General features: G+C 46.5%; 1 protein-coding gene and 1 long non-coding RNA gene across 12 annotated transcripts in view; both read left to right on the plus strand.

The window, feature by feature from the left end:
- The window catches only part of LOC118157205 (adhesion G protein-coupled receptor L3), a 212,123-nt gene extending 205,522 nt beyond the window's left edge, over nt 1-6,601 (plus strand). For 6 of the 11 annotated variants that reach the window (XM_035311460.1, XM_035311462.1, XM_035311461.1 and 3 more), the window contains one exon: nt 4,162-6,601. In XM_035311460.1, coding sequence (XP_035167351.1) covers nt 4,162-4,961 — 800 coding nt within the window. In that variant the 3' untranslated portion in view covers nt 4,962-6,601. Of the gene's footprint in view, nt 1-1,933; nt 1,986-4,161 lie in introns of all 11 variants that reach the window. The other 5 variants (XM_035311467.1, XM_035311469.1, XM_035311468.1 and 2 more) reach the window with 2 other exon arrangements.
- Nucleotides 6,602-18,103: 11,502 nt separating this feature from the next.
- LOC118157215 lies at nt 18,104-23,274 on the plus strand. Its single transcript, XR_004746584.1, has 3 exons — nt 18,104-18,451; nt 21,994-22,058; nt 22,852-23,274. It is a non-coding gene; the product is annotated as an uncharacterized LOC118157215 (long non-coding RNA).
- Nucleotides 23,275-27,288: the final 4,014 nt, after the last annotated feature.

Here is a 27,288-nt window from a genome sequence, read left to right on the forward strand (position 1 = left end):
CTGGCTTAAGACAAGCCCTAATGTTCAAGTCTGGGCGCCTTGAGCGAACAAAAGTGTTTTGAGCAGAAAAGTGACAAAAAGGTTTTACGTACATTTTAATAATCTTGTGTTCTAGCTTTTAAGACTGGATTCTGATACAATTGCCTGTGTTAACAACGTATTATTCCCCAAATAGTGTTATTGATTTGAAAGTGCTATTTGGTGCAACACAAGCAGATGGAAAACAGCGAACCCTGCCTAGTCTACATCCGTAGGAGATTAAAGAAAGTGGGACCACTACTGATCCCATTTAAGCCACAGGAGCTTTGCCATTGACTTTACCAGGCAGCAGAATGCAACCCATTGTGTTCAGGAAGCTGCAAGTTAATTAATGATCAAAGAAAGTGGTATAGCTATTGCTTTTCAAACTGGTTATTGTCCTGGGACCAAGCATTCCATTAGGAAGTGTGAATATTAGGAGATCCCGCAGGGGAAACAAAGGTTAGCAAAAGCAGTTTGGGCTCTTTGGGATTAAAGACCCTGCAGCCAGGCTAAAGCAGTGGTAGTGCATTGTAAAAGTGGGCACTCGGCACCATCTCTGGGCGTGCCTTGGCTAGGACTGGTGTGCAGTGAGGGCACGCTAGCTAACGTCACCCTACTAACTCATTCCATGTCACCAAGGCTATGATTTTATTTTGCACCTTCATCTGCCACTTCTGGTGCTGTCCATTGACGGAGGCAGGACACTATAAAGAGGGTAAACCTGGGGTCTTACCTGTTCTGTCCGTTCCTTCCCCCTCCCCAGTTACACGCATTAAAATACCCTCTCTGTTCAAGCCGAAGCTGCCACATCTGTGTTAGAGTCTCAGCGGAAGCCCTAAAAAGCATTGAAAAGAGGCTGGGGATGAGAACCCAAAAGGCCAAAGCCTGTTTACTGGTGGCAAAAGCAATTCCTTCAGTGGGACAGAGCGTAGAAGAAGGAGGAGGTGGTAGGTGAGGAGCCTGGCACCCCGCAGCACGTGCACAGCGCTTGCTGCCTTTTGCAGCTGATGGATGTACGCTCGCTCAGTCTCTTGGATGCCTAAGTGTCTCAAAATGGCCTAACCGCTTCCGTGAGTGATAATTTTAAGAGAAGAAGGAAATCACGTAACAAGCTCTGCTTAAATCACAGCGTGCCACAGACCAGTGCAAAGTGGGAAGCTGACAGTTAACAATGGCTCTTCATCTTCATCTCTGGCTCTCCTTTTTTTTTTTAATCCTTCCTTCTCGATAGCTTCATTTAGAGATGCCATTATTCGATCTACTATTTCTCTCACCTTTGTTTGCAAAGTCCATGTAGCTTTTCATGCGTTTTGGTTATAAAAGAACAAGAAAAAAAAAAAAAATAATAAAGCTTCCTTGCAAAAGTTTGTAACGTGCCAGCAGCCCCATGACGAGCAAAGTCGTACTCTTACAAAGCACTGTTGCAAAGGATGGACAGCAAAACATTTTAGCAAGGAAATGGATTTCAGTTTCAACTGCCAGGGGTTATTATAACTAACAGTAAGTAAAGCCATTCATTTTAAGACTTTGGAAATGACATTGACAGTGCCTGTCTTTTCAAGCATGACTGTTGCGAGCTTTAGACTTTTCTTAAAATTTCCAGGGATTATTTCTTGATTTGTGTTGCACACTGGACATTTATAATGGCATTGGAAAAAGTTTTAAATGTGATTATTTTTTTAATAAAATGTAGTCTATTGATATTGCGCGTAAAATAATTTTCTGTCTAAAATGTCAATATTTTTAACCTGAAATAAACCATGTAACAAATTCATGTATTCTGGGCAGTGAAAATTATTTCCGTTAACTCTCTTCTGCATATCATCAACTTGCTTTTTACTCATGTTTCTCCTACTGTCGCTGTAAGCTTACCTGTTGTTTTTTCTTTCCTTTTCTTCATGCTGTCGTTTAGAGCCCTACAGAGAGACAAGTATGGGAGTAAAGCTAAACATTGCATATCAAATGTAATTTTTTTTAGTTCACTTTTATTGCATCACATATAGATGATGTAGTTAATAAAGGAAATTCATCTCACAGTTTTGAAATCGGAAGAATCTAAAGCTTATGAATATACATATGTATATATACGTGTGTGCGTGTGTATGCGTGTGGGTATATATATGTATGTGCACATACATATATATAGAGAGAGATAAGATTAGATGGTGCCTTCTTTGTTTATTTCCCGTTTTTGTGGTATCATTTACCCAGCCTAGCTTTTCATTTAGCCGTGCGTACAATTCTTTTGAACTTCACCTTTTAATTTGCAAGGTTGTAGCATTTTTATACGGCGTGTTTCATTACAGAACCCGCTCTGTTTTCACGTGCAATGCCTCCGTTTTATTTCCCCGCTGAACCCCCCGGCCTCCAGCTCTATGCATTGGCAGCAGAAGTGGCACTCGGTGCCTCAATGCATACAGTGCCCAACCATCAATCACTGTTCCCATTGCATACAGTCCTCCCCTAAAACGCTCACTTCTCATTTCTCCCTAAACATCATGGCTCGTTGGGAGAGCTTCCAACATGAAAATAAGTGGCTTTGCTCTATGTCTGTGATGGCTAGCTAACTTTTTTTGCATAGTTCCCTTGTTTTCTGGAAACATGGGACACAGCAGCATGCTCTAAGCTTCAGAAACCTCAACTCAGACACATTTGGGGCATTTCACTCAAAAGAGAACAAAATCCTGCAGTAGCATTTTCCAGCCGTTGACATACACAACTACTACATCGCAGATATAGACTAAACCCTGTATTTTCAGAAGGTACACATGCCATGTACCAAGCATGGTGTGAGCAACCGTTAATCCTAAATTGTTGGCTAATGGCTCCTCTAATCAACCGCTGCTTGCTGGGAGTTGCTTGTGATTTTTTTTGGCAACGCCCAAAACCCTTAGCTGAAAGGTAGATACACGATTTCATGCATTCCTCTCTCTGGGGAGGCCAGTCATCCAAAAAAGAAAGCACGGCAGCTTAAACTGCCAGTGGCCCGAGTCTGTCCTCCCCTGCCCACTCGTCCCACATTGCTTTCAAAGCACTTCTCTGCCATCCCCTGCAGTGCGAGGGAGGCAGGAGTCAAGCCCCAGACTTCTGCTGGCAATGTTGACCCAGGCAGTTAGTGGTGCAGAAGCGACCAGGCCCATTTGTTGCTAAAATCCAAAGGTCTCATCTGTGGCTGTATGTGCATTATATATTCCTCATGCAAGCCAGGCACCTGAATTTCACTGGGCTGCATTTTCCAACACAGCAAGCAAGGCAGGAAGGCAGCAATCCAGGCCTAGGGGCATCCCCAAGACCCTGTGCAGGTCCCCCTGAGCCTGACATACCATGGCAGTGATGGTAATTTATCTTCATTAAGCCCTCTGCTTTAACTTGGAAAGGAAAATAGAAGCTACTTCTAAAGGCGAGACCCCGCAGCAGCTGTCTGCAGCACTGATGACATTAGAGATGCCACCTGTCCAGTATCAAATAAGTTATTTTGGCCACGGCCTTGGACCAGGAGAGGTAGGGCATTTAGCCTCGTTCCCCAAAAGCTTCAGACAGGAAGCACTCTGCGCCCCTGCCTTGCATGTCTGCACAAGCTTATCAGCAAATCTTGCCTTTAGGGCCTATGCCTTTCCTCTGACGTGGAGAGAGGATTTAATTTTCACCTTCAAAGCAAGTAAGGATACAGTCCTAAGTGAAGTCTGGGTAATGATTAACCTGTGCTGTGCAGGCATTTCCTCAGCTGGGGTGAATTGCCAAAGAGCGTGGAGCAAGGGCTGCTTGGACCAGCTCAGGCTCACGTATCCCTCAGCTCCCCAGAGACATACAGAGCAAAGCCCCAAGCCTCTGGAAGCAGCCGAGCTCTATAGCCACGTAGGATATATTGGTAGGAGAGGCTATTCCTTCCCACCAGCTCTTGCTGCATCAAGTAAAACACTTGGCAGCGCTTTTCCATTTTTCGGTGGGCAGACCTTAAGTCGGCGAGGCGGAGCCATGCCCTCTTGTTTTGGCCGAAGCTCTTCTCGCTGCTGAGCCTGGCCCACCAGTTGCCTTCCCCCAGCAGCGCGGCAGCCTAGGAAGGGGGTTTTGAGTGTGCACATCCCGCGTGAGTGTCCTCCTGTTTGTACAAGTCACCCTCTCTTGTGTAATGTTTTTCAGAGGGGCTTCTGAACAATGCCAGGGATACAAGTGTCACGGATACTCTACCACTGAATGGTAATCACGGCAACAGCTACAGCATCGCCAGCGGCGAGTACCTCAGCAACTGCGTGCAAATCCTTGACCGCGGGTACAACCACACCGAGAACGCCCTCGAGAAAAAGATCCTGAAGGAACTCACCTCCAACTACATCCCTTCCTACCTGAACAACCACGAGCGCTCCAGCGAGCAGAGCCGCAACCTGATGAACAAACTCGTCAACAGCGTGGGCGGCGGGAGCGAGGACGACGCCATCGTGCTGGACGACGCCACCTCCTTCACCCACGAGGAGAGCCTGGGCCTGGAGCTCATCCACGAGGAGTCGGACGCCCCGCTGCTGCCCCCCCGGGTGTACTCGGCAGACAACCACCAGCCCCACCTCTACAGCCGGCGGCGCATCCCGCAAGACAACAGCGAGAGCTTTTTCCCTTTGCTGACCAACGAGCATACGGACGACCTCCAGTCACCCAACAGGGATTCTCTGTACACCAGCATGCCCACGCTGGCTGGCATGCCCATGACAGAGAGCGTCACCGCCAGCACCCAGACCGACCCCCCGCCAGCCAAAAGCGGTGATGCCGATGATGTTTACTACAAAAGCATGCCCAACCTAGGCTCCAGAAACCACGTCCATCAGCTACACACGTACTACCAGCTAGGTCGAGGCAGCAGCGACGGTTTTATAGTCCCGCCAAACAAAGAGGGAACTCCCCCGGACGGCAATGCAAAAGGACCCGCTCACTTGGTCACTAGTCTATAGAAGATTAAGCAAAAATTAAGCAAACAGACAACAAACAGCCCCTCCGTAACACTCGGTTTACTGTTCTGAGTTAATACAAGCAGTGGTAATATTGTGTGTACTCCTAAATCTTCATGCTGTTCTAAACAAAATGAAACTCTTGGACTTTTTTTACTGGAATTTTTAGGCCGGCCCGGAAAAAAAAAAAAAAAAAAAAAAAAAAAAACAGGAACTGCTGCCCCCCCTCTTCCTCCCCATCCTTCCTCCCTTCAGACAGACTTCATTATGTTAATGAAAGAGATAGGACAGATAACGGCACACTTCGTGGCCTTCTCAAGTTATGCTGTGTTTGTTTAAACAATCCTTGATGCTGTGTTGCTCTTAATACCGAAGACCTGATTTAAGGGAAAAAAAAAAAAAAAAGGCAAAGGAAAAAAAAAAAGGCCAAAAATGTGCATTTGAAACTAGTAGAGATGACGCATCTAGGTGGGAGTGCTGCACAAAACAAACGAGCTAGCAAAGCTGTTTATTACAAATCCAGATCACGTAATGGGTTTTGGTCACTCACAGCTCGGTTTGACCGCAGCACCCTTTGCTGCCGGAGCAAACCAAACAAAAATTAATGAGACGGAAGGGAATCCTAGAATTATATGCTAAACGCATATTTTACGTTTTGCTGTATTAACTGATGATAAAAACTAATGGCAGAAAAAAGAGAATCGAACAATTTCTATGTAATGTACAGATACTAGCATTGCACATATAGTCTGCTTTCTGTTCCTCCAGAACTTGCGTCCCTGTTAATGTAGTGGAAAAAAAAAATAAGAACTTTTCTGTTGTGCTGGTCTTGTAAGTTTGTCTACCAGTAGGAGCAAGGTTTTTCATAACTCCTATTTTTCTTTTCTTTCCTTTTGCCTCTTCCCCTGCCCCTCCCATCCCGGTAAAAAGTCTCACTGGGCAAAAAAAAAAAAAAAAAAAAAAAAAAAATACAAACACCACTTTCTAAGGACCATTTTTAGTAACACGATAACAGTTTCTTTCCAGCCAAGGGAGTCTTTTGTTTCCTTGCTGTATCTCTCTCTTCAGCCGGCGTATTGCCGGCAGACCTTTTGCAGAATAGAGCAGGGCAAACTTTATGTTTACAGTGCACAACCGATCGTAACAATAATCCTGTGAAGCATCTTTGGCAAGCAGCCCCTCACCCAGGCCGTAGGTTTCGCATCTAGAAGCCAAGAAGTTTTTGTAGTCATAGCGGGGCTTCTGCATGAGACGGCGACTTCCCCGTAGGAGTTCAAGGGCCTTCACGGCCCTGCCCGGTCCCCAGTTTAGGCACTTGTACTGCAGTGGTTACGAAGAAAACTGATTGATGCGTAGTGATCTAAAAAGTACTTTTGCAGTGATTTTTAAAGAAAAGAAGTCTTCTGTTCATTATTTCGCCTAACAGGAAATTTATTTATTTGACAGGATTTTTAAGTAACATAGGCTTTCCAGAGGTAAATTAGCAGCACGGAGGATAATTTCTTTTTTTTTTTCTTTTCACTTTTTTTTTTAATTTTTAATTTATGATCATTTTGTACGGTCTCAGCAGTTGAATGACCTCATTACTAATATTTGTTGTAAAAGTGAAGCTTGTTTGCCAACCAATAAACAACTGATCACAATTTAGAAGACACTGTATGTATGTACTGTACGGTTAATCGCTCTTCTCTGTTGTTCCTCTCTCCGCTGCTGTCTTCAGTACGTTTCCTCTCCTGTAAGGCATGGGTGAGCAATGCCAAAGAAAGGAAGCCGAGCTGAGCAGTTTAAGCACAAACGTTACGCGGCTACGGCTGACTAGAAACATCAGGCTAGCGAGACCTGTTTAGGGGCGAGAACAAAGCTGGTCCACATTTCTCGCAGGTTATTCTAGGTCTGTTTTGTGCCTACTGTGTATACTAGATGACATGCAGATGATTTGAGTATAGTATTTCATGTGTCGTACTTTTTAATCATTGTAATTTCTTTTTTTTTTCTTTTTTCTTTTTTTTTTTTTTAATTTTGATTCTTCTGAGATTAAAAACTGCTGGTAGCATGTCAAAGAGTAAAACAAGTCCCCGTTAGGCCTCCTCAGTCTTTGTTTGCTGTCTCTTTATTTTCTTGCTCCGGGTGTATGCAAAGCTATTCCTCACAGAAGGCACCATTGCCACCGCCAGCCACGTTGCACTAGAGACCCCGTCAGCCTTCCCATCCCACAGCCGAGGGCCCAGCCTGCCTTCGTGTCCCTCAGGAGCAATCAGGTCTGTGCAAGGGTCTGTTCTGGGCCACCTGAGGTGTTCCTGCAGCCAGGAGCTCAAGCCAAAATGCCATGGGGAGGGAATGAGGTCTATTCCTGACCAAGCTGTGCCTCCCGACGGGTCTAGATTTCAGCGTTTCCCACCCTGACCTTGGGAATCCCCTGGTGTCGTCGCGTGACAGTTGTCGGCCAGCCAGGTTGTGCCTCCCTGTGTAGTTTTATTTTTTGTGCCAGCAGGGACTGAGCTGGGAGGCGTGTGGCAGAGCTCTACATGCAAGTAAAGCGAGCAGTCCAGACCCTCTGGCCATGCCGATGTGCGCAGCAGTCCAACCGAGGCCGCCAAGCCTTGAAACACTTGACACACCTGTATTCTGGAGAAAGTTAAAAGGGCCTATTAATATCAGTCTCTTCTACCCACTAGTATTAGTCTCCAAAAAACAGGTTTCCAGGTGGGATTGAAGTCACGCAGCGGGTGAGATCCACAGTAGCAAATATTGCCATGATAAAATGGGAGGGGGGTGATCAGTGCAGCGTGTCTGAAGCTGTGCAAGAGCAAACCAGTGATGGATTTGCTATGGGGTGACTTGTGTCCTACCGAATCTCTCTGTCTTTCTTTCGTTCTCTTCCCATGAGTTTTTGATTTATCGGTGAACAGGCTTTTTTCCCCCCTTTTCCATCCCTTCTCTCTTGAGCATCTCTCCTCCGGCCTACTTGCCTATTAGCGCTTTGATTGCAAAAACTGCTGCTTATTTTCAAGCTGATTATTTCCGTCCCCAGGCTGATCTGGCACCACAGGGTTCGCTGTTGGTGCTTCTTATAGATTTGGTAACAGCTGAATCACAAAAGAGGGGAAATAGACATCATTAATTACATTAAGCCAAAAATGTTTTAAAACTCTCGTTTGGTTCGGGGAGGGCAGGGAGCAGGATGGGGGTTGCTTTTATCACTTTTTCCCCCGTCAGAGCAGTCTCTTGTCATGTTAGATAGTTGATTATGGGCATGGTGAAAGTTTCTGCTCTTTGATCAATGGCTCAGGAGACGCAGGCGTTATGTGACTGGGAACATAGCAGTGCCGTCTGTGCAGACTGCAGCACATGAAGCTCAGCTCAAGCCCTCGGAGCCTAAACTGCTCTCAGAGTGTGAGGGTGAACTACAAAACTTCTAAGGCATTTCTGCATGGTGGGCAAAGGTAGAGAGACCTGAGAGAACAGCACGTGGCACACACAACAGCCTGATGAAGTAACTGTTACGGTATTACATCCGTACCTGCGCTTGGGGCACGCAACTTTGCAAGCTGGGTTGAATTGCCAGCCCCGTACTGGAGGGATCTTCTTTGTTAGAGCTTTGTTGAAAGAAAGGAAGGAAAAGAAAATGCATGTAGAGATAGATAGAATATTAAAACTTCATCATTCAGCTGCGGTAAGCATCCCACTTTCAATTAAAAACAGAGCAAAGGCAACAAGGCAGTGCTTGGTCCTACAAAGCCATCCACCTGATACATAGACTGCTCTTTTTGGAAACGTGGGACCACCTTTTGGAGATGCTGGTTGCTGGGCATGTACGGAGTGAGACTTTCCAGTGTCAATCAATATATAGCTTGCGGCATCCTTCCTTCATAAGGTCTTGCTTGCAAGTGGGAAAGGGGAAGGGAGAAGCACAAGGCTGTGAGGTGAGCACTGAGCCAAGCTTTGTGCATTGCATGCTCCTGGAAAGCATCTTGGGATGCTTTGCAAGTGGTGAATCCCTTTTTCCCCTGCCTTTTCTAATCTGCACATAACCAGGGTTACTTTCCCTGTGCATTCCCATCACAGAATGCCCCATAGATACCTGATGCACAAGCTTGCTGGACTATCGCTACGTTACCTACCGCTCAAGGACTCTGTGGCTCTGATGGGCATTGTTTGTCAATCTTCTGCAAGAACCATAGGAGACAAGCTGCGTAAGACTGTAAAGATCTCCCTAAAACATGTGAAGGAGAGACGCAACAGGAAACACACGCCAAGACAGACTACAAGACTATGTAGGCTGGAAGTAGGGGGGGATCATCACAGCTTTGGAGACACCGTGTAGGCAATGCTGTTTACCACAGTGCTGCTCCTTTCCTCCTGTTGATTGCATTTAGTTCCCTGAAATCTGTGTTTGCTAACCAATCTGCTCCCTTCCTCCTCGCCCCCAGATAACGAGCAGCAAAATGCTCCAGAGGGATGGGGGAGAGGGTGGCAGCGCTGGGAGGTGCTGAGCCGTGGGAGGTCTTTGTGTTTTGCTACCTGTGTTCCTATTGCTTCCATCCTGCTTCTCCCCTGGGGCTCTTCTCTGGCTGGCCAGCCTCTCTCCCAAACAATCCCATGTGCTCTTGATCTTGCGAGGTTATAAAGAGTACAGTACCCTGCAGACTTGCCTAGATAACAGGAATAAAAGGGTAGCTCATCTTATAAAAAGCTCTCTCAGGAAAGCCTAAGAGCACTAGCTTGGTCATCTGTCACACCCTGATCTCCTCCTTACACTTAAAGAGAAAAGTTCTTTATTTTTAGCTACCTGCTGCATTCAGCTAGACTCTATGCAAATTTTATTTCATGAATATTTCAGGGTTTAAATAGTCTGTGCTCGTGAACACTACATAAGTGTCATGTCGTCGCAGGTTCTCTGGTAACGGAGCAGAGAACATCCTAAGGAATGAAGCTGAAACCAGATAAAATCAGTGATCAGTGCTGCCGGGGACTATCCGTGGGCATCCTTGGCAGGGACAACAGCAGAGGCTATTGATGAGGAAATAGCAGAGGCTACAGATGAGGAAATCATCACTGCTGCTGCTGACTTTTGCTGCTGGGTGTTGCCCGGGGGCAGGACAGCAGCAAGGGGCTCATTGCTGGCTTGGAGGGGAGCTGGAAGAGCACCTGAAGGGGTACCCGCAGGAGGGCAGCAGGCCCTGGGGACACGGGGGTGGTACACCTGGTCACACCTCTTCCCAGTTCAGGAGAGGTGATCTGTGCAGTGCTGAAATGTTGAGACTAGCCAGGACAGCCAGAGCTTGGAAATCTTACTTTTGCACACCAGAATAGCTTTTTACAGGTGGTTACTGCTCGTCGTATCTGGTACTCCAGGTGGTGATAGTCTTCTCCCACACAATGCCAACAAAAAAACTCAGCTTCTAACTAATTGCTGTCTTTTTTATTTCCTCCTCCCTTGCTTCTTTTCTTATGTTTCTACTCCTTAAATACTCTGTACACATGTAAAAACCCAAACTAAAACCTCAATAATAAAAAAATATATATATTGGTAAACCCAGAGCAGTTATTATGTGCTGGAAGCAAATGCTTGATATTCTCTCAGTGCTGCTTAAACCCCCAAACAACAACTTAAATGCACAAGCCGAGCTGCACGACCGACTCAGCTGGCGTGACGGGAGCGCTGCCAGCAGCTCGCAGCCTCACCTTGACTGGGGCCCGAATCCCAGCCCCTTAAAAGGGATATTATGCCGAAAGACAAGAAGCATCCGCATCTTAATAGGCAAATAGTCCCATCCTGGTGACAAGAGTGAATACAGCGAGAACCTACAGGTGTCTTTTCCTTTTTTTCTTATCTTTTTTTTTTTTTTTTTTGGCCTCGAAGCATTGAATATTTATGGTTTCCCCTTGGTGCCACACATGCCATCATTCACACCAGCTCCCCGTGACCGGAGGGGCAGCACACGCACGTCTGTGGTGCAGAAAAGCAATGGTGCTTTGCTCTGAACTCCACACACAGATGACCCGGTATCTTTGACTGCCGCTTATAATCAGCTGCGTGTACCGTTACGGCTTTCGAAAGGTTATTTCCAGCAGCAGGATGCTCCATGGGTAAATTATGGCTATAATAAAGCTGTTTTCAACCTGTCTTCTCCCACTTCCCTCTGAGGCAGCTCACGCGGAGTTCAGTTCAGGTCCTTATGGCAGGAAAGCTCAATGCTCAAAGCACAAGCAAGCACCCGTGCTTTAAAGGCTTTGTGTCCCACCTCGGAGGCACGAGCCTCTAGTAACCTCTGCTGATAAATGTTTCTGGGTGGTGAGTGGTCAACAGACTTGTTAGCTGGGCTGATTTTATGGAAGATAAAAGGGGGATTCAGGGCACGGCACTCAGGGAGCAGCACCAGCCAGGTACGCCGGGTGGCCGGTTGGAGCTGCAGCACTTCCAACACAGCGTGGCTGGGAACAGCAGGCTTATGTCTTGCAGCTGTCGGGCACCTGCACCAGCTCGCCCCTAGTCTCTTCTCTTTAAAAAGGAAAGTTTTACGGTTCACAGCCTTGGCAGCCCTCTTGTGAGAGGCTCACCCCAGCAGATAAATGTGCTGCTTTGGTGCAGGTGCCTTCACGGCCTTGCACGCGCCTGCACTCTGCCTTTCGACAGCCTCCATCTGAGCAGGTTCCTCCTTCTTGCTTGTGTTGCTGCCATTCCTATGTACGGATACAAGGATAGTGTGACATTAAAGAGTGCTTCGTATTAAATAGGTGGGATTTTCTAGTTCTCCCCCACGGTTACAATATGCACGCAGGCATTTTTAGCTGCTAGCAGTTTGCGCCACGATGCAAATCAGCCCACCGAGCTAGCAGCAGTCTAAACGAAAGGAGAAAGGGCATCCCACTGCTAGGGGAAAAAAAAAAAAAAAAAAGAGAGAGAGAGAGAGAGAAATGGGCAATGAGAAATTAAGAAATTCCCTTCTCTTTCGAAAACCCTGAAAGAGCAGCAAAAATAGCCACGTTGAGGGATAAGCCTGAGTAGTTTCTGGCTCTGTCCACCCCCAGCCTTCCTGGTGGTGTTTCCAACAGCACCGTGCAGATCTGCTGCAACAGGGCTGTTCTGGCTCTTGGGTGGGAGATGGGATGAAATGATTTATGCTTAAGAAACAGCTCAGGGACAACATTAATCCTTCTTGGATGTGTCTAGCCTTTCTTAACCTCTCCCTGAATGTTATTATGAGAGCGTCTGCATGTGTCCACTCCACCTCAAATAGCACAGATAATATCTGACATAGAAACAAATATGTTTACTCTGCAGTTATCCCTACTGATTAAAAAGGGTGTGGATGGGGAACCCATGAAAAACACCGTTTGTTCAAGCAAGCCCCACTGGGTTGGTGTATGCTCAGGGTTGCAGCTCAGCTCAGGGCTCCCCTTGCTGGAGCAGGACCACCCCCGAGGAGCAGCGGGCACCTTCCTCCAGTGAGCAGTGGGCAGTGGTGGCCTCTGCCATTAATCCTGCCGTTTAACCAGCTACTGCCTCTCCTGGGGACAAAGCCAAGCAAATCTGGACCGCTGGCTCCACCAGAAGGGGTGGGAGGATGGGATGCTGTCCTGTAAATATTGAGGGAAGCCTCGTCACCTTTTGGTTGGGTCGAAATGTTCTTAAAAGTAGCAAGTGGCTGCATCAGGGAGGTCTGCATCCAGCTGGACACCTGGCTGGTTGTTGAGTGTGGCTGGGTGCTTCTCGGGGCTTTTACCAGCTCTCTCCTTGTTCTCCACAGAAAGCAGCAGGACGCCCAAGCAGGAGCCGGTCTTCAGAAGAGTGACCATGGAAGACAGTGTCATCTAGCGCCCGGGGCACCCGCAAGCCTGCCCCAGCGAGCCCGTGCTGCTGTGCTGCCTCAGCTCCTCTGTGCCTCGGTTTACCCATCCCTCAACGGGATCACGCAACGGGAGAGGCCCAAGATCCAGTCTCAACAAAACCCTCGGCAAACACTCTCATCCCCACGGAGAAACCAGCCCGACTGAGATTTCTGCTGCCCTGTGCCTAGCGGTGCCCTGGGAACCACGCTTGTTGGTTGGCCACTTCTTTTAAGCAGAACAAGCAAAAAAAAAAAAAAAAAAATCTTTTGTAGTAACAAAGGAGTCCTTTCTGCTTCAGAAGTCGGCTTCTTGACTTGAAAACACTTAAAGACAGCTGAGCGTGCTTGCCCCCCTTCGTGAACCCCGCTACGTGCTCACATACTGGGCTGTATAAAGGCGACCCTGCTGCAGCTAGGGCCCTATTGTAAATACAGGGAGGGTCAAAAAGGGAAGGAAAAAAAAAAAGGGAGGGGATGAAGAAACAGCCCTCACACCAGAAGAAGGTGAACTTGCCAGCAGAGTGCTCTCAAGCTGTCACTTGTAAATAGGGACCGGCACGTACGTCTAGCAGCAGCTCTGCTCAGAAAAAGCTTCCAGGGCATGCTGCTTGGATTTCGCTGTCACGTGTAAATAGAGATATTTTTTGGAAAAAATAAGCCTTAGTTTCTCGAAGATAACGATTCTCCATCAGCTCAGCTGTGAATGGATATATGCAAAGCCACGGCGTCTGCCTGGCATTGCGGCAGGGGGCTGGCAACCCAGGTGTGCCGATGCGGCAGGTGCAGGAGGCACCTGAAGGACGGTGGGCAGGGGGCTCAGCAGACATTGCTCCTTCGTTCCTGTCAGCGGGGTGAACTCTCTGGCCCCTGTTCTCCCTAGGGAGCTATGGCCTGCTGAGGACTTGGGCTTCTCGGTGCAGGCATGGCAGGTGGGATGGGCAGAAATCAGCAGTAAGGGATGCAGACCCCATCAGTGTGGTTCCCCTGAGGCTTTTAATATTAATGACAAAAAGAAAATTAAAAGAAAAGGAAAAACGTACACCAAACCCTGAAGACTTGTTAGTGGTGTTGGGCCATCTCCTGTGCACTGAGCCGTCACCTGCTGTCCCTGCACGCGCCGCAGCAGCAGCGAGCTCCACGGCTGTGTGGCCATCCTGCCAACGCTGTGTGCTCCCAGTAGAGCAGGGCTGAGCTCCTGCTGGAAACCACAGGGGAGCTCTGGAGTTTCCTCTTCATCCTGCACAACTCAGAGCTTACTTAGTCCTTACTTACCCTGAGTCCAACAGCATAGGTTCATGCAGCAGAAGAAAATTACATGGCAGATGGAAAAAAATGGCCCAGAATAACTTTCCCTAGACATAAAAGCCTCTTTTTTGCCTGGCATTTTTCAGTGAAGCGATGCCAATGTGTAAGTGTCCCCTCTGTAAAAAAAGGCAGATAGCACGGCTATCTGGTAGCTTGCTGGTAGCTCTAGAAACACCTATTGCACAAATCTAGCATGATACTTGGGGTAGAGCCCTCATTCCTTGCAGGGAAAGGCCAGCAGCTTATCAGAAACTGCCTGAAAGTGCCAAGGGGTTTAGGCACCCACACCAGTAAGTCTCCTGCAGCTGCAGGGCTGTTGTTTTCCTCCTGCATACCTGAATTCCTCCTCTGTCACCTGGCTCTGTGGGACTGTTGCTACCATCAGCACTTAACAGCTGCCCAGCAGTGAGCGATTGAATTATTTATCGATGTGGCATGCAGGAGATACCATTCTTTTGTTCACCTCTTCCTTTGCCCACAGCTCCTCCAGCCCTGCACGGTGTCCCTTGGGCAAGGTGGCCATCATCTCAAGGAGACTCCGGTTTCACCCCTAATGAAGGCTGTCAGATTTATTTCTTTTTCCCCCAGGGAAAAATAAATAAATAAATGAAAAAGACAAAATATGAACAGCCTCCCCTGCTTTATGCTGGAAAGGTTCTGGAAACTAGACAGGAATTTGGAAGAAAACAAAAAGCTCCAAAAAGTTTGCAAGCTCATGGTTTTTTCAGTCACAAGGGGATGGTCCTTGTGGTTTCTAGAGCCTAGAAGGGCAGTGCAAAATCCTGACCTGAGGCTGCCCAGCCCCTGGGAGCTCTGGGGTGCTGCTTGTGGTGACAGGGGGGGCTGCAATTGCAGGAAAGCAGAAATCACCTTTTTTTTTTTTTTTTTTTTTTCATTCAAGCCCTCACTATGAGTTTCTCTCCCCAGACAATCCTATCCTATCATCCTGCACCTTAAACCTTTGACACGGTGTCTAGAAGAGTTATTCTTGGAGCCAGTTACGACCAGCGGTCGCTGTCTCTTTCTTCAGCCCCGACGAGGCTGACACCCGGTAACTGATGGTGAGGGCTGCAGAGACCGGCCCGAGTCCCAATAAAAATGATGAATCCTGTCTACTGCCTCCACGCCGATGGCACGCAGGTTACCTCTTGCAGATATTAGCCACCCTGAAATCGCTGGAAGAGCACCAGCACATTTTGCGTGGTCTTCTCCGGGGCCCTGGGATAATGCAGACAATCAGCTGCCACCGAAGGGATCCAGGAACTTAATTGGCAAAGCCAGCGTATCCCATTAGCAAACCCCTTGGCCCTGTGGTTCCCCGGGGCAGAGTTTTGATTTAATCCAGCCCCGAGTCAACAGTGATTTATGTTTCACTTGCTTTACGTATCTTAACTGAACTTCCTTACTCCTCAGGCATGGAATGAATCTTAATACATTGTAATTACTGTACTCCTGTCGATGAAACCATATGAAAAGCTATCACGGAGAGCATTAATAAAATGTACATTATGAGAAAGAATTCGGTATTGTCTGAAATTAATAATACGCCAGACTTTTCTCATCCACGCCTGCTCATTACAGGCCTGCCCTTGAGGGTTTTTTTGGTAAAATGCCTCATTCAAACCACTCACACAGTTGTATTGGGTGCTGTAGGTCTGCATCCCAGGTAGGTGTACCGCACGAGGATTTATTAATCTGCTACGTTTTTCAGGCATTGATTTTAGTGACTTTTATATAATGCTGGTATGACTAAAATGAACTGATTGATTCGTGCGTATGGATTAGTTTGCCTAAGACTTTGAGGCTAGGTAGGTTTATCATGCACTGTAACGACAGAATTCATCACTGTATTATTTACAAGAGACTGAACTGGCTGCATCTCAATAACTGAAGAGATCTTCACTGTTTTATTTATGTATAAATGTTTACTTAATCAGCCACCAATTTTGTTTAGCGGAATTTGTTAGCAAACGGAAATTGTAAATGATACCATGGTGTCTATTTTTAAATTTATAGGCTTTCATCTATAGCAAAAATCCAAGATTTCCAAAGTGTCTTTGTCTACTGGCAATCAACAAGCTCTCTTGTATATGCTTTCTGGTAATTGCAATTAGCTACCGCAATCCTTCACATGAAAAAAAAAAAAAAAAAAAAAAAAAAAAAAAAAAAAAAAAAAAAAAACACGACCCTAATACAGGAGATCTGAGTGGTAGTGTGTCAAAGTCACCATAAATACACAAATACGTAGAAGCATTGCTGTAGGTGCCAAGCTACTGGCTTGGCTGGCCTCCGAGCGTTGTTTGGCCGTAGTTGTATGTATGTAAACACAACGTGATGTGAAAAACACAGCCAGCATTTGTCAAAGACGGCCTCCGAAGCCTCCGTGGAGGTGGAGGGTCGCCCCAGCTACATCCCCACCCAGGGCTCTGCTTCATGCTGGGTCAAAAGATCATGAAAAAAAAAAAACGATTCCAGGTAAAACGAAGTGAAAAGCTTCGGCGCATGTTGGAAGGAGCAATGTGAGCTGCTCAGCTCTCTGCTGCAACAGCTTGAGGAGAACCCGGCCAAAGGGGGGAAGGAAGACATCTGCCCACCGAGCACTCCAGCTGGGAAAGTAGCCGGGCAACAATGGGCTTTTGCTGGGATAATTCTCTGAGGAGGCTTAATCCCAGGCTGCCGATTGATGGCACGTGTTTGCTTTGAGCTGGGTTGCCCTCCGACCATGCTGCTCCTTCCAGGGATCCTGAGTAAAGAGGATTTATTAAACCAAGGAGGAGACTTTCCTTTCAGGAGCCGTTTGGAAATATTTTTAGTGCAGGGCACATAAGAATTGACGTGTTAGAGGGATATAAAATAACAAGTAGTGTCCAGAGAAGGTGAATTGAGCGTGCCAGTGCACCTTAGGTAATACAGCAAGTGGCTGTGTGGGGAAAGGAAGAGGTGAAGGCTTAAATGTAGCTAAATTCAATGCCTCATTACCCAGCACGCAATTACCCCACGGACTCCGTGACCCAATACACCAGTAAGGTGATGGACAATGAGCTTCAGCAAAATGTTATGCCTTTTCACACATGCCTCGCACCCTGACACCCCTCACTGCAGAGCTATTAGGAGTTAGAGCAGAGCACACGGGGAGCATCGTTGTCCAGAGACGCTTTGTTCCCATGGCCCATGCATGGCTGGTGAATGTTTGGGAAGGCTGCCTGCCACCATACAGACTGCTGTCTAGCCATGCAATTCCCATGGACCCCAGTGGCACTGCCTGCAGCCTCAGCTATTTGTCAGCACAAATAGCAATTTCTGGCAGCGTTGAGCTTAGCAGAGGCTGCATGTAACCTGCACGCTTTAGATTCCATGCAAATGATGGGGCGCTTCTGCTTCCTCATGCTCTTTAGCCTGCAAAGCCAGCAGAGCTTAGAGTGTCTGGAAATTACCCCAGAGGGCAAATCTGGTGAGAGCAGCTGAGCCTCGGGAAACTTGGTTCACCAAGGACTAGTGCACACACTCCTTGGGGCATAAAACAAAGTTTTTGTTGCTTTTCTTGGATAGCCTGTAAATGTGAGCGATGCAAAATTAATCAAAAACATCAGTACAAGCTAAGAAGTTAGTCATGCTTCATGAGCTGTTCATACAGGAGGCAGCTCTTGGCCTTTTAGCACCAGGAATGGGAAAATACACTAATTGTGAGACTTTAAGGATTTAGGACAGAGAGGACACCCTGCCATCCTCAAGTGCACCATGGGCTGATTTTACCCTGGGGCCACAGGGACACACCAAACCACACTGCAGGATGTGAGAGGCTTTACCCCTTGGAAGAGGACCTTAGCCGCGTTTGGGATGTCTTGGGCATCTTTGCAAGTGGGTTCCCACTGTTCCTTCTCACTTAGCTACTGCTCTACCTGCGATGTCCATAATCTGCAGGTTGGTTACTCTTTAATATAAGGCAGTTAGGAGATGCACCTGACGGAGTCTTAAAAACAAAGCAAAATAAAACAACAAAAAAACACAACATGCACTGTGATTCTTCTGTATAAAGACGGCTTTTGCCAAATGGAAATGTTTGCTTAAAGCTGCAGGAACAGGGGAAAGCCAGGAGCTGTTTTAATCATCTCTGTGCCCACCTGGATGCCAGCTATGGTCCTTAACTATAGGAGTAACAGCAGCATGCTTGGGTCTTGCTTAGAGGCCCCCTAGCAAGCCAAGAAGGACACTGACACCCTGTGCAGACCCTAGCAGTGAAGCTGATGGTGCTGGCATCATGTCTGTAACTCCTGGCTGAGCCAGAGACTATCCTTCAGGAAGGTGCTGTAAGTGCTTGCAGCTTTTGAAGGAATGGGGAAGATGTTGGACCCCTTGGTAAGTCACTCTACATGCTAACTACTCCTGCTGATGTACAAGCAGTGTAGTTTGCCTCTTGTCTGAACAATTAGATTTTATTTCCTGTCTTATGCCCTGTTTATCCATGCTAATATCTCTCCTAGATCTTCTTGGATAATGCCTGCTGTGTAGGGGAGGTATATAATCGTAGGAAAGGCTGAAAATTTGTCACCGTAATGTCACCAAAATGGTCTTGACAAAAAGGTGGTGCTGCAGGAGTCTGATTTTTCACAAGCTTCCCTCCATGTGGATGAGCTTTTAGTTAGTCATGTTTCAAAATAAAATCGAGGCATGCCTCCTTTTTTAGCTTTAAAGCTAAAAACGTGTTTGTTGTGTGTGTGCTCCCTTCTGCTCGGATGCTCTTGCTGGCATCTGCTGCTGTGGGAAGCTGAAGGCATCAATGGCGAGGTTGAATCCAACCTCTCCAGCACAGGCTGTGTGTGTGAATCATGTATCATGGTGCGTGGGGTGATGGTGGGTGATCTCTGTGCTGACATCCTCTGCTCAGAGCTTTGGTGTCCAGGGGGTGCAGCAGTTGCATCAAGCAGTCTTAAGAAAAAGAAAACACATTTTTTTTCCTTGCAAGATCTTTCACCCTTACATGCCTGTTATCGTGGATTCACCTGGGTTGAATGCTGTGGTGCGTGCTCCTGGTAAGCACCACCCAGGAGCTGCCCACGGCTCTCCAGCTATCCTGAATATTAAGCGGTTTCCTAAGTGCTGTGAGGCTCTCATGGCCGAACAGCTTCACCACGTGCTTGCTGCACGCACATCCAGCAAGGAAATCAAAGGCATGATGTCATCAGCGTTTTTCATCTAAAATTAAATATCTGTCCTAAGTCCCTAGACACACACAGACTTTGTATTAGAAACATGTACCGAGAGTTCAAACTCTGAGTCATCTCATATATATTTCACCAAAGCCAAGGGAATAGCAGAAAGAACAGACCTGCAAAAGAGCAATTCTCCAGTCTAGCAAGACGAGGGAGGAAAACTGTTCAGGGAAAAATACTAATGGGTTCACAAGCAAAAAAAAAAATAAAAAATCTTGCCAATGAAACTGTGGCTCTAATATTCTGTACCTTTGCAGTAAAGCTGTGATTTGCTGCGGAAAGTGCAGCAGAGAATAAATGGGTCAACGCGTGCTCATTAGCAGTGGTGGCAGAGCAAGTGGCATTTGAAACAAGCCTGCTTGGAGGGAAAGCCAAATGATTTATTCTGAAATTGTAAAATGTTTGTTGTCACAATTAGCTTCTCTGAGGGCACAGCGCAGCGCCATGCAGTGCTGCTGGCCGGCAGGGATCAGGGATAAGGCTTTTGCCATGAAGCTGAGCACTGCACTCCTGCTGCAGGGCTGCGCTGCATTGCTGGAGGCGCGAGCTGGTGGATGCTGCAACGTGTCCTGGTGTGTGCTGCACGTCTTCCAGTGCAGTTGTTGAATCACAGGATCATAGAATCATTAAGGTTGGAAAAGCCCTCCAAGATCATCTGGTCCAACCACCCCCCTACCACCAATGTCACCCACTAAACCATGTCCCTAAGCATCATGTCCAACCTGTCCTTGAACACCCCCAGGGACGGTGATGCCACCACCTCCCTGGGCAACCCATTCCAATGCCTGACTGCTCTTTCTGAGAAGAAATGTCTCCTCATTTTCAACCACATATTAGAGTGGTCAAAGACTGCTTTTAAGATTCCCTTTTCCTTTGTTAGCTCCAGGCCCACTGCAGTCCCAGCCCTTCCTGACCTTCCCAGTGGCCTCAGGTGGTCAGTGCCTTGCTCCTTGCTGGCTCCCTCTCCTGCCTCAAGTAATTTACTCAGGCCAGGCTTGGAAATGTATTTAAAGATATACCCAAGAGGTTGATGGAGAGGGATTTGTGCTGTTTTCAGTTTCCAGCACTGTCAGGCCCCTGTTAAGCCCCCAGCTACATGGTGGCTCATTTTCCCTCCCTGATTTAATGCAGTGCCCCTCTTTTGCTTCCCAGCAGGTCAAGCTCAGTTGTTGTGGGCACAACCTGGCTCCTAAAGGGCCTTCCCCAAGGAAGCTAAAGATGTTCCCATCTCAGCAAAAGGGTCTTCTCCTCCCACACACAGTTCAGGCTGTTTGTCTGTGGGGAGGAGCTGTGTATCAGGATCACTTGGGATGTGACAAGGAACCCGGTGATGCTGCCAGTGCAGGCACCTGGGGAGCTGCAGAGGATAAAATCCCTGCTCTGGACAATTCTCCATCTCTCACTGGAGTACACCGTGGGCCTGCGGCCTGACAGATATGCTATCAGGTATGCAGCATCAGCCCAAGAGCTGTTCTGGCTCCATAATGGGAACCAATTCCCTCCCCTAATGTGCAGTTGTTGAATTGCATAAAAATCATTATTACACATTGTGAAATCTAATTACATTATTACACACCGCGTACACACTCTAATAAAGGCAGTGGATGCAATAACACTGCTGGTAATACTCCATTCCACCGAAATTACTATTGCTGTCACTTTTACTTCCAGTTTTCTTGATTTACCCTGAAGAGTGAGGCTTGCAGCCTGCTTGCTCCAGCAGGTGGATGAAGTGGGAAGACCTTACAGCAGCTGCAGCACCCCACAGCTCCTGTTACAGCCGTCAGCATGTAAGGAGGGGCTACCGTGTCCCCAACGCCTACAGACAGTGGTGAGACGAACTCTTGTGAGGGTTATCAGTGCTGCCCTGAGATGGGCTCAAAAGCAGCCCTTTGAAAGTTCCCCTGATAACAGCACTCATCGTTCATCCTCGGGAACATGTGCTCTATAGCATTTGAAGCTAGACCAGCCCAAATGCCACCCTCACACACCTCCAGAGGTTGTGGTATGCAGCAGAAGGAGGACAGGTTGTTCTTAGGCTTTTTACAGGCTCCACAGATATGTCCAGCAGGATGGCTGTGACTGCACTGACGTGGTCCTCACCAGCACTAGCACTAGTCTGTGCAATGGGATCTGCACTCAGCTGAGGACAGAAGGCACTTTCTCAATTAGACCAATGAAAAGCAAAAAAGCAGGAGGAAAACTGACATCTGGAGGGTTGAGATGAGAGGGAGTTTAGCTCTCAAGGAGTGTTCTCAGTTCTCTGCCTTCCCACCATTAACTTCTCACTGTGAGGCTCATATGATGAATACTATCCGCTGGGGCTAACCAGCTGGTCCCCTGCCCTCTGGTCCCCTGTCCCACAAGCAGAATCGAGCTCTTCTTAGTAGTGGAAGAGATGAAGAGGGGCTCCCTAAACATCCCAGCACCTGTGAGGGGATGGGTGTGCAGTTACCATCCATTGAAACACTGCTTGCAGCGTGCCCTCAGTCTGTTAGCTGGAGAAACTGGGAGCTGAGGAGAGGTGGTTGTAAGGATTGTGGTGATGTTCTGAAGATCCTTTTTTCATTTTTCTTAAGCTGTGGCAAATGAGTCCAGGGCTAGGGCACTGTAGAAAAAGAAATTGAAAGGGGAAGACATGGAGACAGGGACTAAGAAAAAAGTATTGCTTTGTGTTTCCTTTGCTAGACAATTTGGACGCTGGAAGATGCCTCCCTGATGTCCCCTTTGCAAACTCTTCAGAAGGAAAGGAGGTGAGCTTGTGGTGTTTCAATATGCCTTTACTTCTAAATGAAATAAGGTGCTGAAAATTAGCCCCTGAACAACACCTAAGCTTTTACAGGAGAAAACTACCCCTCTGTTGTAGGAATTCCACTGGTTATCAGATTCCACCAGGAGAAAGATGCGGGCAGGAGGCTTGGCTCTAATTCATCCAGCCACCAATTATTTTTTAATCACTCTGAGTTTGAAACAGGTTAATTAAAATTATCAGTTAACTAGTCCTCCACTGGGAAGGTGTGCAGGAACTCAGCTGTGTGTCCTCTTGGTCACCTAAATTACAGTTCTCCATACACGTTTTACTTTAAGGATACCACTGCTCCTTTTTCTGTCTAGAAAACACAGATCCCTAGCTCTGGTTGCTGTCTGGCCTGTGGCAATCCTTCCTTTAGGAGGTGTTTGTCCTCTGGTTTCATTTTTTCTTTCCTTCTCTTGGACAAAACTCCAGAGAAGCAGCATAAATTAAACCAAAGGGAAATTTGAGGGGATAAGGAGGCGGTGAGGATGCACACCTCCCTGGCTTTCTTCTTTGAAAACAGAATTTGGAGCTGGGTCTGAGACTGGTGGGAAGAGGGTAAAGGGTGAAAAATATGGGGAAAACACCTTAAGCAGTCCCACCTTCGTTCCCTGTAGGGTAAAGGGTCGTGCTTCATCAGCACACAGCTGAGTGCTAGTTGTACTTGTCAAGTTCTCACTGAAGCCACTACCTGATTTTTCCCCTGTAGTAAATTGCTGTGGAAGTCAACAATATTTCTGCCTTTATTGCAGAACCATGACTGTCAGACAAAGAACAGACGTAAGGGTCATGTTGATAAAGACATAAGGGTCTCTTCCTCTCCCCTGCTGCAGTGATTTATGAGCAGCTTTAGCTTTCCAGGCCCTGCTGTAGCAGGTTTCCCAGGAAAGAGCCTGTTCTCAGTCTCCCACAGTCTGAAATGGTGGTGTCAGTGTTGCTTGTGGACAAACGGGGCCTCACGAGACTGTTTGCCTTCATCAATCATCCGATGTGGGACTCAGCAGCCAACACCAGTCCGCCCAAGCTGCAGGGGCACAGAGCGTGAAGGCTGCTGAGGAAGGGTCAGCTCACTGCCCAGCACTGGGAGGACTAGAGCCTTGGCACATCGCTCTTGTGCAGTGACAGTACCTTATGAGCAAGTGACAATCACTTGGTGACTGGTCTTGCTCCACACTACTGGGAAATAACACACTTTTAGTGGAGCTATCTCCTAATGAACGGGACTGAGGAGTATGTACACACCACAGACCTGCCGTTGCCTTCCTCCTTTACTGTGAAGTCCTTTAGTGATAATGAGCTTTTCATATAAGTTTCTGCCTTTTTTATTTATTTATTTATTTATTTCATGGAGAATTCAAATTAGCCTCCCATCCTGCAGGTGCAATTCAGCCTTCATAGAAAGTTAGGCACCCTGCCAGTCCTAAAATTCAGCTGCATCCTTCACTTACGTTCTGATGCTGAGGACTGGTGACACGCCAAAACTTCGCAAAATGCCCTGTCTGCCAAGAAATGCTGCTGCGTGGCACAAGTAGCAATCCCTCTCCATTGAGATCCGCTGCACTGTTTGGAGAAAAACAAGAAAAATTTAGGCCCCTATAGAAGTGAGACTATTGAGGAATTAATGAAATCTCTCGGTTTGGAGACTCGCAGATGCTCTTCTGTTGGGAGGGTGCCGAGCCTGTCATAAAACCCCTTTGGATAAGATGCAGTAAACATCTGGTACCTTTTTTTTAAATAAAAACTGTAATTGTTTTAGGCCTTGTTGTCTGCACATGCTGGTAATGTGCCTGCGAGGTCTAATTAGTTGACAAGAGACAAAAGAGGCCACTGCAGTGAAAGGGAGGCTGGGTGCCAGGATCGTTAGATAGGTTAGGCAGGAGCCACAGGAGCCAGCAGGTGATGGATGCAGGAAGGTGTATTGTCCCCTGCTGTTATAGATGTGGGGACACGAGGAAACAAGGCAAGCTGATAAGCCAAGGGCTCAATATTTTGCTACTTCTCTTACACAAAACCGGATCTTCAATTTTCTGGGAACAGACAGAGCAGGTTCCTCTCTGATTTTATAACCCAGGCTATGGGACGAGATCAGTAGCTAAGGAGAGCACAAGCTGTCTGTCTGCTCTGCTTGGGTCTTCTCTGGAGAAATCCTTTAAATGTTGCTTTTTCCTGATGCTGTGCATAACTCCCTAAGGTTTTCCCAGGTAGCTTCCTGTTCATGCGCCTTGGCTCCTTTTGAATGGTTAACTTGGGGGGGGATAAATGATGAGTCCTAGGGACAGAGCAATGGTGAATAAAGTGCCTTTTGGTCTATATTTCCTAGCACTCCTGTGAAGTGTGCAGTACATTTTCCTGGTGTTCCTGTGCAAATTCACAGGTAGATTCAGAGGTTTCATAGCTATTAGTCTCATACCTACAGCAACATCGTGGCTAGGCTCCCCAGCCACGCTGCAGGAGTGAAGTTAATTTCTGTTGGAGCCATCCTGAAGCACAACTGCTGATGAGGAGGTGCATAAAGGGGATCATCAGAAGTCAAGATCACCACAATATGTGCCATCAAACTGAAAGTCAATAGCTACATTCATTTCCCAAACATTCAATAGTTTCCTCCCTTTTTTCTGCTGCTCTACAGGGACATGCTACGGACAGTAAGGAAAATACCAGCAGAGACTGCAAAACAGCACTTTCCTCTTCTATAAATCAGGAATAGCACTACCAAAGCTAAAAGAGTGACACCAGGATAAAACTTTGTAAGTTAAAAGAGGACAAGTCCCATTCACATTTTCTCTCGTCCAAGGCACCATGAAACGAACATTTGGAATTTACAATGCTGTTAACCTTAAAACTGTGTCCAATATTTTATATACACACACGCACACACACACACTCCCAAGTTCATGTTTTGGCAGCCGGTTAAGTGGCTTGATTTACAAATGACTGAGCCAGCTGGGGTCTCCAGAGGTATCTATCAAGTTGCAGTAGGAGCTGTCGAGTGCTGAGAATTTTGTTTAAAAAAATGCAACTTGCCTTAGACTTCTAATCTAAACCCCATTGAAACCAGTGGAAATAGTTCCACTGGTGTCTAGGGGCCCTGGGCCCAGACATTAACGTAGGGTCATATTTCTGTCTTGCCTTCTGAAACACACAGAGAGCAACCTGGAGTCATCTGTCTGGAGAAACATGACTTGAATGAAACCAGTCCTGAGTTAGGTTTTAGCATGATAAATGGCGACAGAAGACACGGTTGAATTTCCACATGTAGCAACCCCCAAAAATTGCTCCAGAACTTGTTTTAGTTTATCCTCGCTGAGCAAAATAAACAATACTTAGTGAATCTCGTTCTGCCTATAATATCACTGAAGTGATAGGACAGCCAGAGGAACAGGAGAGTGGGAGATTGAACGAAGTGGGTAAAATACATTTAAAATTTTAAAAGAAAGGCTTTGTTCTTTAACAACAACCCTTTCCATGATACTCAGCCCCCTTTAATGCTTTGGTTCCTTAATTCCTAAGTGGGGGGGGGGTTGGAGGGGGGAATCCAAAACCCAAAGAAGGTAATAAAGCTGTGCTGTTTCTTTGTTTGCTTACATACAACACAATTCAAGAGCAGAACACTTACATTTTGATTTTAAGATCATAGGAAATGAGGTGCCACCATCTTTCCATTCCTGACATGATCTGTTTCTCAAATGAAATGCTAGGATAATGATTATTATTTAAAAACAACAATGACAACAAAGGCAAAGTAGAAAAGGCACTGTAAATGCAGAAAAAGAATTATCCAGGCAGTGTCTGCTTGTTTGTACATGTATATGTGTACATAAAAAAATAAATAAAACCTGCATTATTGAATACAAATGAGAATGACAAAAAAGTGCTTCTCCCCAAACAGTTGCATATTCCACAATTCCGACAAAAAAAAAAAAAAAAAAAAAGTCTTTCCTCCCACATCTGACTTTTTATTGTTGCTTTTCAACCAAAACAAAGTGAAAAGAGATTTAAAAAAAATAAAGAGGAAATGGTAAGTTATTTCGAAAGTAATTTCTGTATTTATTTTTTTTTAATAATTTTCTGGCATGGTGACAAAAGCTACCAGTGTATGTCCAAAGTTATATCTGGTGATTTATTATTATTATTACTATTATTGAAAATAAGATCAATGTTTGGAACACAAGAATGCCCGTTTCCCAATTTCAGGAGGTCACAGACTGGGGAAAAAATAAATAAATAATAATGAAAAAAGGTCTGTTTTGGATCTCCAGGCTCCTCAAGCCGCCCTGCACAACCCATAAACAGACCAAGCAGTGGAAGTGGTGCCACAACATTGGTACAGGTATTAAGACCTACAACCCCAAAACTGAGAGGGCTCAGCCTACCTGCACTTGCAAGTGAGTCAGGGGTGAATATGGGGTACCCAGCTAAAACCCTGCTCAGTTCAGGATTGAGCCATGTAACAGCACTTTGCAGTTTCTTGTCCAGTGAGTTTCGCAAGTAGCCTTGCTAAAGAGCTAGCTGCTGGCACACGCATCATTTGCTGGCACGCTGGTTTTATTCCCTTTTGTTCCAGTGCATAATTTATAAGCGTATCTTATTTTTGGAGAAGTTTGCCCTAAATGGTGCTTTTTGTTTTCACATGTTGCATTGCAGCTGTGAAGGCAGGCAGAGCCGTGCTGTGGAAGAAATATTTTTGCACAATTTTCGTTTTTTCTTCTTTTATTTTTTACATATGAGGAAATACTTTCTCCCAGCTTCTTAATTCCCTCCCCCCCCCCCCCCCCATCTCTTCTAAGAAAATGGTTGTTTACTAAGAACTAGCACATCCTGATACTCATATAGACATCTGTGCCACTGAGAAGTACAATTGTACTTTCTTCTGCTTTGTCATACGTTTTTTCAAAGCAGGCGCATGCTCCTCCACGGGCTCGAGGTTTTTATGTGCAAATAGAGGTCTTGGTTGACTGCTCCAAAGCCTAAGATCCCACAGAAATCAAAAGAACAGAAGAGCGTCCTTTAAGTGAGATGCGCTAGAGCGATTTCCTTAACAACAGCTGCAATTTCCAAACTTCCTCAGCTATAAGTTTGTATAAATTTACCCTTGGGGTTCCACAGATCTAAATGTCTTTTAAAGACCTCCAGGGATGATGACTCAACCACTTCCCTGGGCAGCCTCTTCCAATGCCTTTTGGTAAAGA

Source organism: Oxyura jamaicensis (genome assembly GCF_011077185.1).
Source record: "Oxyura jamaicensis isolate SHBP4307 breed ruddy duck chromosome 4 unlocalized genomic scaffold, BPBGC_Ojam_1.0 oxy4_random_OJ72816, whole genome shotgun sequence".
Taxonomy (NCBI): Eukaryota; Metazoa; Chordata; class Aves; order Anseriformes; family Anatidae; genus Oxyura; species Oxyura jamaicensis.